Genomic DNA, 12,973 nt, shown 5'->3' on the forward strand with positions numbered 1-12,973 from the left:
CACTTGTTGCTTTGCTCTAAAAAGTTCCAAGGGAATAAAGAAAAAAAAAAAGCAGGGAAAATGGTTAAAGAAGTGGTTTTTATTAAAGTTTCTAATAACAACTAATCTTTTTGCAACTGCAGTTATTGCCATCTCATGGCACTTCTGCATTGGCCTAATTTTTCAGACACAGAGGCTACGTCCATGTTTGGTACCATGTATGCCCACAGCTGAATATGAACAAGAACGTGAACAAGGCTCAACAACACCCACATGCCACATGTCAATAATTCCTAATTAGAGTTTAAATTAGCATGTTATATAAAAGGCTACTCCCTGTACAGCTGTTGCGAAGGAGGAAATGAAAAAAACAACACAATTTTTTGCACCAGGCTGAATAAACCTGCTTCTGCTATAAAGCTGAGTTGATTTTTTGGAGCGAGCAATTCATTTTCAATTCAGATTTATTTACATAGCACCAATTTCCAATAACAGTCACCTCAAGGTCATTTATACTGTAAGGTAAAGACCCCACAGTCTTCTGAAGAAAACCCTAATAACTAAACTTTGTGACTGTGGGAAGGAAAAAACTCCCTTTTGACAAGAAAAACTCTCGGATCAGAAAGAGGCAGCCGTCCATCCTGACAGTTGGGTGGCTGTGGCTCAGGAGTTTAAAGCAGGCTGCCTGCTAACCAGAAGGTTGGTGGTTCGACCCTTGTCTAACCCCAAGTTACACCAGAGTATGGATTTGTGTCAATGTTAAATAGAAACTACTTACATTAAAAAAAAAATGAATGAGGTGAGTTGTATATAAAAAAAGTGCTCAGTTAGAATAGAAAAGTGCCATATACCATGAGGGGAAACAAGAGAAGATAGAGAAGAGAATGAAAAAGAGAGGATGGGGGCAAAAGCCCCCATATCAGACGCACAATAGTTTCCTGTGGATGGATTATTGTGGGATGTTTGGTTTTCAACATCAAACCATGGCCATTTGAGACAAACAAGCACAACCAGCCAAATCTGTGAGAACAAGACAGGGAAAAATTGCTTCTCTTTCTGTCTGAACACACTTTTTGCCACATTTGTGCTGATGCTGGCTCCTCGACATGGAGATTTAAGGACATATTTCGAGAGTCATCAGCCAATCACTCAGATGGATAATTAGTCAATCACTCAGATGAATCATCTAAGCAGCAAATATTGTTTTTCATTGTTAATTTCTGATTCTTGGCTCCATCTTTCTGTTGATGTCGCCTCTGTCACAGCTTGTTAGCAGAGTCACATGGAGCGTTCCTTTCCTCTCCCCAACAGTCTGCTTCCCCAGCTGTTGAATTATAGATACCTTATTACCTCTGTGTAAGGGCGGCATTTTATTATGAAAAACCTTATGTGACACACTACCAACCAGCGACAAGTCTAACACGAGTTTTTACATTTAATCTTACAGCCTCTCAGAATCTTTCTGCACATTTTTTTTTCTCATTTCATTCAGGACAGACTTGGCAGGGAGGCGAGCGCCAGTCTTTCTCGTGACTACAGAAAAAAAAAAGATTACAGATGGATTTTATTGTCACTGCAACTCATGGCTTCATTGTCATGAGCCCTGCAGTCATGCAGCTCTTACAGATCCTCTCATAATTGTACAATTAAGTAGTTATTCACCTTTACTTGCTTTGCTTTAAAAACCTAGGCTCCACTATCCAAACTACTTTTACTTTCTTTTTCTTGGCCTCATCTCATACTTAACATAAAATATTTACAGTGTGTTTTCCCCTTGTGATAAATAATTTCCTCAAGGTCTTTATATCACCAGCTTTTCTCTTGACATAGTTTCAACACACCGTTTGTCAAAAACATCTCCTTCTTTCCTTTACTTTGACATTCTCATTTCAGCGTACCCACCAGCCCTCTGGCACCTTTTTTGTGATTTTCTCACCTGGGTATGCAGTGCTTGCTTTCTGCCACTCAGTGTATTTTTGAAGCTGTTTCACATGTGATTGAAGTGTGAAACAGCTGAGGAGGGTAGCTGTAGCTAAGGAGATGGAGCAGAAGATTCATGGTTCGATCCCTGGCATGTCAAGTACTATATCCTTGGGGAAGATACTGAACCCCAGGTTGCCACCAGAGCATCCATTGGAGTGTGGATGTTAGGTTAGGATCTCTTAGGCATAGTTGGGGGAGGGGAAAAAAGAAAAGTGTGGGTGAATGAGGCTTGGAGTAAGAAAGTACTTTGAGTGCTCAAGTTGTGTAGAAAAATACTATATTAGTACAAGTGTTTTATACCACTCAGCATTTATTTTAATAAGTTCTTGATGATTTTGAATGTAACTAATCCAAATACATATAAAAAAGTAAAGGCCAGCCTTGCTATTGTTGTTTTCATATGCAAATTTGCGAACATAAGTCAGGCTGTCATGTTCTTTTCAGAGAGAAGAGGCTTTTTCCTGGCAACGCTTCCCAGAAGCCAAACATGCTGTCATGAACTTTCACATGCTATCTGAGATCTGGAGAGTCTGAGATGTAGCTCTTGGGTTTCTTCCAGTTTCTACTACATTGAGTTGCCTGATATTGGGGGGAATTTTAAACTCCTGGGAAGATTGTGGGACATCGTGGCTCAAGAGTTTGCAGTTCGTCTTGTAATCAGAAGGTTGCCGGTTTGAGCCCCGGCTCCAACAGTCTTTGTTGTCTTGGGCAAGACACTTCTGGTCAAAGTGCCTGGTGGCACCAGTATCCAGCAGCCTCGCCTCTGTCATTGCACAAATAGTGCACCCCAGGGCAGCTGTGACTACAATATAGCGTGAATGAATGGGTGGATGACTGAATGTAGTGTAAAGTGCTTTGGCTAAGTAAAGCGCAGGTCATTTAACATAAAGCCATCAAACACTGGAATGTTCCACAGACAGCCAAAAGTTCTGCTTTCTGATGAGCTCTTAATCAGCTGCTTTTGATTAGCAGCTGCTGGTTTCCAAGGGTAAGTAAGGGTGAGTTTATTTTTCTACATGGCTGAATTGAATCGTGTGAAAACTTTTTTTTTTTTTTACATAACTGTATCATATTTAGATGGGATGGTTGAGTGCTAAGTTATCAATCGATGCTAACATGCTTGGGTAGCAATGTGCATCCTCATTTGGATATAAATGTGCACTCTTTAGGAACAGTTAGCTATAAATTAATGTTATCTAGAAAAGGAAATAGAATGGTGTAATTTCAGATCAACCTTAAGCGCAAAATTTGTGGAAGAATTGTACCACAGAGCCACACTATGTGTCAGAAAACATCCTAAAAATGTTAACATGTTACACCTGGGTAAGCACATATCTGTCAGTAATAGCAATAGTGGCCACGCCCCCAATAATGCAAACTTTAGTAAAATTTTGAGACAACTTAAACAGGTGAGCTAAAAAAAACAAACCTTCTCACAGACTTGCTATAAAGTGGAAATTGTATTGTAATTTCTTATACGTGTGTATTAAAGCTAAGCAGTTTAACATGGGTGAGTCTGTGGGGGGCTGAATGGTCCTGCCAGCCTCAAGTGGCCATTGAGGGAACTGCAATTTATGTTGCCTCTGCTTTATCTCCATTTGCCCACCCAATTTTCAGCCATGTGGGGTACAGATCACATAGTTTATATGCACCTTTTTTCTGATAAGCATGAAAACTTATTTTTAACCTGAATAATAATAAATGAATGAAACAACATGTGATATAGAGATAGGAGATGTGGTTAAGTAAAGACTGATCCTTAACTTTAAAAAAGAAAAACTTGAGATCTTTGAGAATCATAGTGACCAAATTCATTCTGTGGCTTTGAAGACTGTGTGCGTTGGTTAAAGGCTTCAAACAAAGAATGTAAACAGAGTCAGAATGTGCTGTCAAACTACACATATCAGGTGGTCAAACCGATGCTGTAACCCAAATGGGTCAATTAGGCTGATCAGAAATCCTGCCAAATCATGTCATAACATAATGCACTGCTGTGCAATTAGTTAATGGCTCGGTGTTTCTCTGAGCCAGGGCACTCCCTTTTCAGAGAAGCGGATAAAGAGGAGGTGATGTGAGGGTTGAAACGTCCCAGCAATTGGTTAACAGCATGCATTTTTCTCCAGGAATTAATCATAGAGACAAGAACAGAGGAGACCGTGAGAGTGGAAGGAGAGGAAGATTATCAAGTGATCTGATTGTTTTCTCTCTCTGGGATTGATTGATAATCCACTCTAAACCACAACAGAGTCGATTATTTATTTATTTTTTAAGATGCTCGGGTTGGTATTTCAGGTTGGATTATACCATAGAGTGTTTGAGGCTAAATGGACAACCAGCAAACGCACCTCTCACTGACAGACCGTGGAATTATTTATCTTTCAAAGCACTGTGGAGTTTTCTGAGCTTGGGTTTGGTTTTGTGTGCTTGTGGGTGCACGTATGTAGAGCAGACTGACGATTCTGGGTCAAATCAATCCACCTGGGGGATTCCTCGCACATGTTTCCAGCTGAATGTGGGTCAGAGACTGTCAGAGAGCTGATTAGGATGGATAAAAAAGGTTTTACCCATGCTCTGCCTGATTGACAGGAGAGTGGCCTAATTTAAAAGCAGTTATGCATGCAGGTAGATAGTGATGATAAGTGTGTTAGCTCAAGCTCTGTATCACAGTAAAAATCATTTATACTGGTCCAAATCAAGAGACCTTCTGTGTATTTTCCACTAAATGACAGAATTAGACACCTTTATAAAATTATTCTTAAGGTATATGTTATTATAACCATCTTGTATCAAAAAGCTGTTAATAATAGGTCCACCTTAACCAGTGTCAGTATTAAGAGTTCTCCTTTTTTTCTATATGTAATAAATGAATCAGAAGTAATTACACAGTTACATAGTATTTCTGTCGTTACATTTTTTTCCTTTTTTGTTTCCTTTTAATTTTCCTTGCATTTAATCTTCATTTTTTCAAATTTATTAAAAAAAGTACAGAAGAATAAAAACTTAATTTGGTTACGTTACCGTTCTCGGAAACGGGCGGATTGCTTTCCATTTGATCGACGGACTCTCAACCAATAAGAACTCAGCTCGGCAGAGCTAGGCGGGGCCCAACTCCACGGATATCGCTTGTTTAAAATGTCTCCTTAACAACCGAACTGGAAGTCAAACAGCAGAAGTTTTCGTGGGGCAAACGCTTCGTAAGTGACACATCTCCGGGTCACTGCGCATTTATCAAGTCTCGATAACGGACGGCAACCCATAACGGCGCGACGGTGGATCTAAATAAGGCGAGTTTTAGCTAGAAAACAACCAGTGCATCAAATGTTTGCTATGAAAACATGCTAAGCTAATTAGCCTGTTAGGGCTGCTAACCTGATAAGGCGCTGTCCCGTTAACAAACCTGCCGTGACGCGATACCTGTGGACACTGTTTAAGTGTGGAACCGCTTATTATTCTGGTGTGAACTACGATGTGAGACTTCTTGTCGTTAGCCAGTATAGGGCTAAACGATGTTAGCTAACTTCGTCCCCAACACAGGTTATGTTAGCCACAGATGTGAGCTTGCTGTGCAGGATAGCCACCACTCCTGATGAAGTGACACTTGGTGACACGCTCCGGGGACAGCATTTTTAACATGCACACACATGCTTTATTTGCAGGAGTCGGAATGGCCGGGACTGGCGAGGGAAAGAAAGAAGAGGCCGACTACAAGAGACTGCACAGCTTCCCTCTCATCAGGGTAGGAATGAAGTGACATTGTTCACCTAGGACCAGGACAAGGAGGTCCTGAGTGTGGATGAGACTTTTGTGATACTGCGAAATAAAAAGATTATGCAGGTGTGAGGCTGCTCTGGTTTAGTAGATGTAGTTGTGATGCATAAGCAGACTGTAAATGAGTGAAGGACACAGTCAACTTTATTTAATGTTAAGTTTAAAACAACTACTGCAGACTAAGATGGCTCAGATGAAAATTAGTGTTGCGACAGATCACAGTAAGTACTGTAAGGACTAATTCGTAGTTAAAAGTTGTAGGGTTAAACATGACTAATGCACCACCAGTTTAAAAAAAAAAAAAGCTGATTAGCCTGTGACTGTATTTCCACCAATCACAATTCACCTGTGAAGCAAATCCTCATTAATGAGCAGTTTTGCAGTCAGTATTTTCACATCGAGGTCTGCCTTAACGACTCTGAAAGAAAGAGGCTGAAAATAAGTAGGAAAGTGGTGGTATGCACTCATAGTTCCACTCATCTTTGGGACCAAGAATCAATATGCCTGCACTCAAAAAATAATAATTTAGATGAAGATACCTGTTATGTAATCGCTAAGAACTTGATAAACTGATTTAGAAACCCTATCAAACCACCTATTCAGCAGCCATTAGTGTGAAAAAGTCATCTCACGCCCATGCACAAAGCTGCCTGTTTAGTTTATCAGACACTTCCCACTGGCAAAGTTTGCTGCAGGCTGACAGCAGCCCACTGCCATACATGCAGCATGCAGGGGTGAGTGTAAAGGTGGCACACCTGTGTAAACGAAACTTCTAAAATTTTAGTTGGCAATTTAGAAGTTGTGCTGCACTGTCACTTAAGGACGCCTGTGTAGCCGGTGCAGTGTCATGAAGAAGTCCATTATCTGATGGTGACATTTGCGTCTCAATGACACAGAAACTGTAACACTCATGTAGGAGTTAGTTTAGTTATTACTGGGAACCTTCTTTTTCTCTTTCTGTGAGAAAACAAAAGAGCGCACACCAAACTTCACAATATTTGTTTGGTCGTTAAATACGTGCACGCTAGGCAACACAGCAGGCTCAGGTGTGGCTCACACAAGGTGTCGTATTCTCTAAGATTAGCAAACAGCTCCTAAGCACCAACTGCAAAATCAAGTCTGTAGCTATTGTGTCTTCACACATTTGATCAGTCAGAGCACGCTGACTAAACCAAGCATCACAGTGACAGACAGCGCTAGGGAAGAAGTAGCTCGCATGGCAAGTTGTCTGACCACATTGGGGGACGGTCAGAAAGGATGAAGGCAATGCAGTGTTGTTTCTAGCTGACTTGTTTATATTCATGTCATAGCTCTGTGTTTGTCCTCAGCACACAGACATGCCAGAGGAAATGAGGGTTGAGACCATGGAGCTGTGTGTTACAGCCTGTGAGAAGTATGCCACCAACAATGAGGTGTGTATATTTTGCTCTCAGTCTTGAGTAAAATATTGAGGATGCCTTTTCAAATTTCTCTCGTGTGTTGTGCTGATGGCCAGGGCTTCTGTTTTTCTTTTTTTTTTTTCCTTTTTCTTGCCGTCTTCCATAGAGTGCTGCAAAGATGATCAAGGAGTCCATGGATAAGAAATTTGGCAGCTCGTGGCACGTGGTCATTGGCGAAGGCTTCGGCTTTGAGGTCACACACGAGGTGAAGAATCTTCTTTACATGTTCTTCGGAGGAAGCCTGGCCGTCTGCGTGTGGAAGTGCTCGTAGCACCTTCTCTGACGTTCTCGCCGGGCTGGAAATGAACCACCAGCTACCATCCAGATGCTGGTTATACTTGTTTCGGCAGGTTAGGTCAGGTCGCTACCAGCCACTGAGGCAGGAACCGCGAAGCGCTCGTTGATTTTAAAAATGCAGCGAGAATAGAAGAAAGGGGGTTTTGATTGCGACTTTGGCTGGTGGGCCTAAAAATAGCGTCTCGCCTTGTCTGTCACCGGTCTGTTCCTCTCTGTTGTTAACCATCCATCTCTCCATTCAGTACATTAAATAAAAAGGAAAGAGGCGAGAACATTTGTGAGCATGCATGTGCAAGCAAGTTCAACTTCTCCAACAATTACAGCCAGCCAGGGTCTCCAAAGTCCTTTACCCTCATTCCTCTGCAGGGAGTGTGTGTATGTGTGAGTGTTTTATGTTTGTGTGTGCTGGACACACACGTTTTTGTTTTTTCCTTCTTTTTAAGTAGCACCACGTCATCGCCGTGCTCTGCAGTTTGACAAGACTGCGCAACACTAAGCCGTCCACGCCGCCTGTAACTTTACACGTGTCTTTCTCTATCCAACTGCACTAGTGTTTCAATAAAATTTGTAAGATTTTTTTATGTGTACATATTTTGATGCAACTTGAAAACACTTCTTTTTAAGGACCAGTTCATCTTCTTACGATTAAAAAGGCTCTGAGTCTTCTGAGCCGAACACGGCACCCGACCTCACCTTTTCTCCTCGTTAAGGTGTTTGTTATTATCCCTAATAATATCATCACCCCACTGGGTGATAACAGCAGTGTGATTGTTTTCATGTTGATGCCAGTTTTAATGATCCTTTGTTGGATCATTACGCGTGAAGTGACCTGATTGTATAATAAACTGAAATGTGTAAAACAGAGCCCGACATCTGCCTCTGTTTTGTTCTTTGCTGTTTCTGCGAGCTTCGTTACAGTTACCACACAGCATGCTGCAAACTTCGGGCTCACGTTTCTGATTAAATGCAATTCATGAAAAGGAGGTTTTTGTGACAGATTGAGAGCAAATTGGAACCGTTTGTCCTTGAAATGTAGTCAAGCAATTATACTGACATGAGTGATTGCATCCAGCACAGGAAATGTCATTTCTCTCATGTATCAGTACAAGTGAATATGAATGAATAAAGAAAATATATGCTTCACACAGAGGAATAAAATCGTGCCAGCTGCTTTTGCTTGGCTTTCTAAGAATAGAGAAATACAAAAAGGAGGAAAAAAGCTTTAAAAAAAACAAGATGCCAAGGCTTTATGTTCATATGGAAAAAGGAAAACATCAATGTTGGAGCGATGGGGACTTGTCATGAGGGATGATGACGCCCGACTCAGTTTTTGTTGAAGCATTAGTCTGGTTTACAGTTTAAATATTATTTTCCACTAAAGGCAAAGGATGTGTTTGGTCAGACAAAAGTGAGATGACACAAAGTTAAACTGTCAATACCACACACACACACACACACACACACACACACACACACACACACACACACACAGAGAGCACTTACATGAAACATTTCTCAGGCGCTACATGAAAGCTGAAAATGGCTTAAAAATTCAAGCTTGTGAGCACAGAGAGATAAGGTTTAAAGAATATTTGCTCTGGCCCGAAAACGACGTGTTTATATTCAACACGTAATAGCATGTTGAATATAAACACTGCTCTCATGCTAGTGTTAAACTCAGCCCTGAAGTGAAAGGTCCGGTGCTCTAAACCCATCAGCCACAAGATTAAAGGTGATATTTGCAACATTAATAGCCTTGTTTCAATGATTTCCTAGGAGACCACAGGTCCTGACATTTATATGGGTGTTAGTGTTACACTTGGCACAAGCCTGACTAAGCCCACTGCAGTCCCTCACTGGACTCAAGAACCACAACAAACACTCTTAGGTGTTTACTTGGCCTCCAAAGAATTATCTTAAAGCTATTTTTAGATGTAAAACGCAGCTACTTACATATTTGAGACAAATTTCTGTGAGCTGGAAAGCACCAGCTGCAGGTGATTACTAACTGTGGCCTCACAAAAGTGAGCCAATTTGCTCAGTTTTGTGGTAAATGTGTACAAATAATACACTGCTCAGAAAAAATGTACACTTTGAAAACACATCAGATCTCAATGGGAAAAAAAAAGACGTTGGATATTTATACTGATATGACCTGGGTAATGTGTTCAGTTTGAAAGCATGGCACAAAATGAAAATGGTCAACCTACAGGGGGCTGAATTAAAAGAAAATCAAAGTGAAAAAATTATGCAGAGTCCTTTTGTTAAAATCTCATTGCAGTGACTCAAAAATGATATCAGTAGTTTGTATTGCTCACACATGCTTGCATGCATGCCCGACAACATGAGGGCATGTTCCTATTAAGATGATGGATGGTGTTCTGGAGGATTTCCTGTCAGATATAGACCAGGACATCTCAGCTCCTGGACAGTCTGAGGTGTAGCCTGGTAGTGTTGGATGGACCAAAGCATAAAGTACCAGAGATGGTCTATCGGATTCACGTCAGGTTAGCCTGGGGGCGAGTCAGTGGTATCAGTTCCTTCATCCTCCAGGAACTGCCTGCATACTCTCACCACATGAAGTCAGGTATTGTCATGCAGCAGGAGGAACCTCGGACCTACTGCACCAACGTAGGTTCTCACAGTGTGTTCAAGGATTTCATCCTGATACCTAATGGCAGTCAGGGTACCGTTACCTAGCCTGTAGAGGTCTGTGTCCCTCTCCATAGATATGCCTGCCCAGACCATCACTGACCCACATCAAGCTGGTTATGCTGAACTATGTTGCAGACACTATAACGTTCTCCATGGCTTCTCCAGACCCTGTGCTCAGGGTGAACTTGCTCTCATCTGTGAAAGCACAGGGTGCCAATGTTAGACCTGCCAGTTCTAGTATTTTATGAGAAATGCCATTTGGGCTCCACAGTTCCGGGCAGTGAGCGCAGGGCTCAATGGAGGACATCTGCCACCCTCATGAAGTCTGTTTCTGATTGTTTGGTCAGAGAAATTCACTCCAGTATCCTGCTGGAGGTCATTTTGTAGCTCTGGCAGTGCTCATCCTGTTCCTGTTCCTCCTTGCACAAAGGAGCAGATACAAGTCCTTTTTATTGGCTAAGGACCTTTTGCGGTCCTGTCCAGTTCTCCTAAATGAACTGCTTGTCTGTGGGAATGGAATAGAATAAAATTTATTGTCAGTGCACATGTACAATAAAATTGTGGATTTCCTCTGTGCTCCCGAGACTGTGCTGGGAGACATAAACCATCTGGCAATGATACAAATACATGTGGCATCATGGAGTAGATGAACTATCTGTACCATCAGTAGTGACACTGACTCCAGCCAAATGCAAAACTAATGAAAAAACAGCCAGGAGGGATGAGGAGGGAAAAATGTCATTGCCCTGCAGCTGTAAAACCATTCCTGTTTTGGGGTTTGTCTCATTGTCACCTGCTGTTCATTTCATTAACACCAAAGCAGATGAAACTGCCTTGATGTTGATGAACAACCCTCCCTGCTACTTAACTGAGCAGATCAATATCCCAGAGGTTTAACTGGCTTGATTCCTTACTCTGATTTAAAAGTGTTCCATTCAGTTTTTTGACCAGTGGTTTTAAAAACTCAAAGATGTGAAGCTTGTCTGCCAAATGGGAAGAACTCTGTTGTGACTCAATCAAGTGTCTGTTTGCTTTCAAAGTGTGCAGAGGGCTTTTTTTTGGCTCAGCATTGGAGGGAGAGAAACCGCCTTTATTGACAGATTAGCAGTATCTTGCAGCTTCTGCCACAGTTTTTGTGCACCCAAAGCACCATGACCCCACACTGGGTCAGTCTGCACTCACAAATACTACAATGCTTGCCAAGCTGTCCTCTTACCTTCGCTTTTATGTCCACACTGTTGTCTGCAGTGTCACCATATTTTCATCTTATGAAGGTAATGGTGACAAATATGTCTATTTTTCTGGCTGTTCCCTACTAGTTCAGCAAAAAACTCAACAAAAAGCTGTCTCCTTCAAAACAGAAGTACAGGCCCGTTTATATATTAGCTCTAAAACTAGCACACATAAACAGTAATAAAACCCACAGTTATTTTGGGTATGCCTCTAATGTCTCCTGGAGGCTTTGGTGTTTTTGTCCGCATGCCTCAGACTGAGTTTTCTCCTTTATGAGGTGAATATCTTTCATCAAATCTGATTTTTATTTGAAATTTTTTGTTGAAATGCCAGAAACCATTAAGCATTCCTCAAAGTATGAGCCAAGAAGTCAGCTGGCACAGCTCTAACAGTTTAAAATATCGCTAATCTCATCGCTCCCTGTCTAATCATACTGGATCAGTTGCAGTATGTATTCTTGATGATCTGCACATTAGATTTTACAGAGATTTTATGCTGAACACCGTTCTTGACACAACCCATTTATCCAGAGGTGATCAGCTATGGCGTATATAGACATGTACAGAGAAGGGATGGTGGGTATATTAGCTAAAACATGTTGAATGTGGAGATGCCTTGAAGGAGGAACAGAGGAAGACCATAGAGAAGATTCATCAACTGGCCTCTAAAATCTATGCATGGGGGACCACTCTTTAGGGTAGACAGCATTAGTGGAAATTAGCTGCCTTTTACTTCTATTCCACTACAGCTAGAGAAGCCGATTCTATGGAAAAGGATTATGGACACTGAAAAAAGGGACAAAAAAAGAAACAGAAAAGTCAGATTTCTGACATCAATCTCAGAATTGTGACCTGGCTCCAGAAAATGGATTGATGAATGGATAGATAATGAATGTGGCGGGAGCCATAACTGTAATTACAATGGTAATAATAGCTGTGCTACAGTGAGCCCATAGAAATGATAAGTACACTTGGCTATATCTTTGCCACAATAATGATTAGATGCCCTGAGCTGTTGCGTACTGAGTTGGTGCAGCAGCTCTGTGTGCTTGTGAGTTTGTCTGTTGCTTGGCTCGGTGAGGGCAGAGGTAGCACAGTTGTCATCTTCTCTGTTCAGGATTCTTTGTGCTCCGTGCTCTGATGTCTCTGGCCACTCACAGTTCTGCTCTTTTGACCTTTACTCTTGCCACCACGAAACACCTCTATCCCCACTGCCCGTCCAGTGCGAGTCCAACTAAACTAAACGTGCATCTTCCCCACTCAATAAAAACGTAACAAAAAATATATGCAGTAGACTATTCAGTCAATAATTCCAGCAGCATTTCTAACTTCTGATTAGGTGCACAGCCTACAGCCTGCCTCCGTAGTCGCCCACCTCCTCTTCTAAACACACCGACCTCTGAAGCCTGCAGATCCCTCCACTGAGCGGAATACGTTGTGATGTCTCAGACTGCACACATCAATCCCACACACTCGTGCTTGACCCTGCTCTCCACAGGAGGATGTCAGGCTTGCAGCTGGCCTCCTTCTTAACCCCTGGTCAACAGCTACACTCAGTAATACAATATAGCAGGCCACAGCCCTGCTGTTCTCTGTAAACTGATTTGTTGTGTAGCAGTC

The 12,973-nt window shown here is 41.8% G+C and overlaps 1 protein-coding gene across 1 annotated transcript; it reads left to right on the plus strand.

The window, feature by feature from the left end:
• The first annotated feature begins 5,051 nt into the window (after positions 1-5,051).
• On the plus strand, positions 5,052-8,330 carry LOC113024613 (dynein axonemal light chain 4). The gene is made up of 4 exons (XM_026171796.2): positions 5,052-5,246; positions 5,619-5,698; positions 7,059-7,142; positions 7,276-8,330. The coding sequence occupies exons 2-4, from the start codon at positions 5,627-5,629 to the stop codon at positions 7,438-7,440; spliced, it is 321 nt and encodes a 106-aa protein (XP_026027581.1). The 5' UTR covers positions 5,052-5,246; positions 5,619-5,626; the 3' UTR covers positions 7,441-8,330.
• Positions 8,331-12,973: the final 4,643 nt, after the last annotated feature.

The sequence above is a fragment of the Astatotilapia calliptera genome, chromosome 6, assembly GCF_964374335.1.
Source record: "Astatotilapia calliptera chromosome 6, fAstCal68.1, whole genome shotgun sequence".
NCBI lineage: Eukaryota > Metazoa > Chordata > Actinopteri > Cichliformes > Cichlidae > Astatotilapia > Astatotilapia calliptera.

Coding starts and splice junctions, on each gene's coding strand:
- LOC113024613 (XM_026171796.2), top strand. CDS start 5,627: ATGGCCGGGACTGGCGAGGGAAAGAAAGAAGAGGCCGACTACAAGAGA. Junction 5,699..7,058: donor ACAGCTTCCCTCTCATCAGG/GTAGGAATGAAG, acceptor GTTTGTCCTCAG/CACACAGACATGCCAGAGGA. Junction 7,143..7,275: donor AGTATGCCACCAACAATGAG/GTGTGTATATTT, acceptor CGTCTTCCATAG/AGTGCTGCAAAGATGATCAA.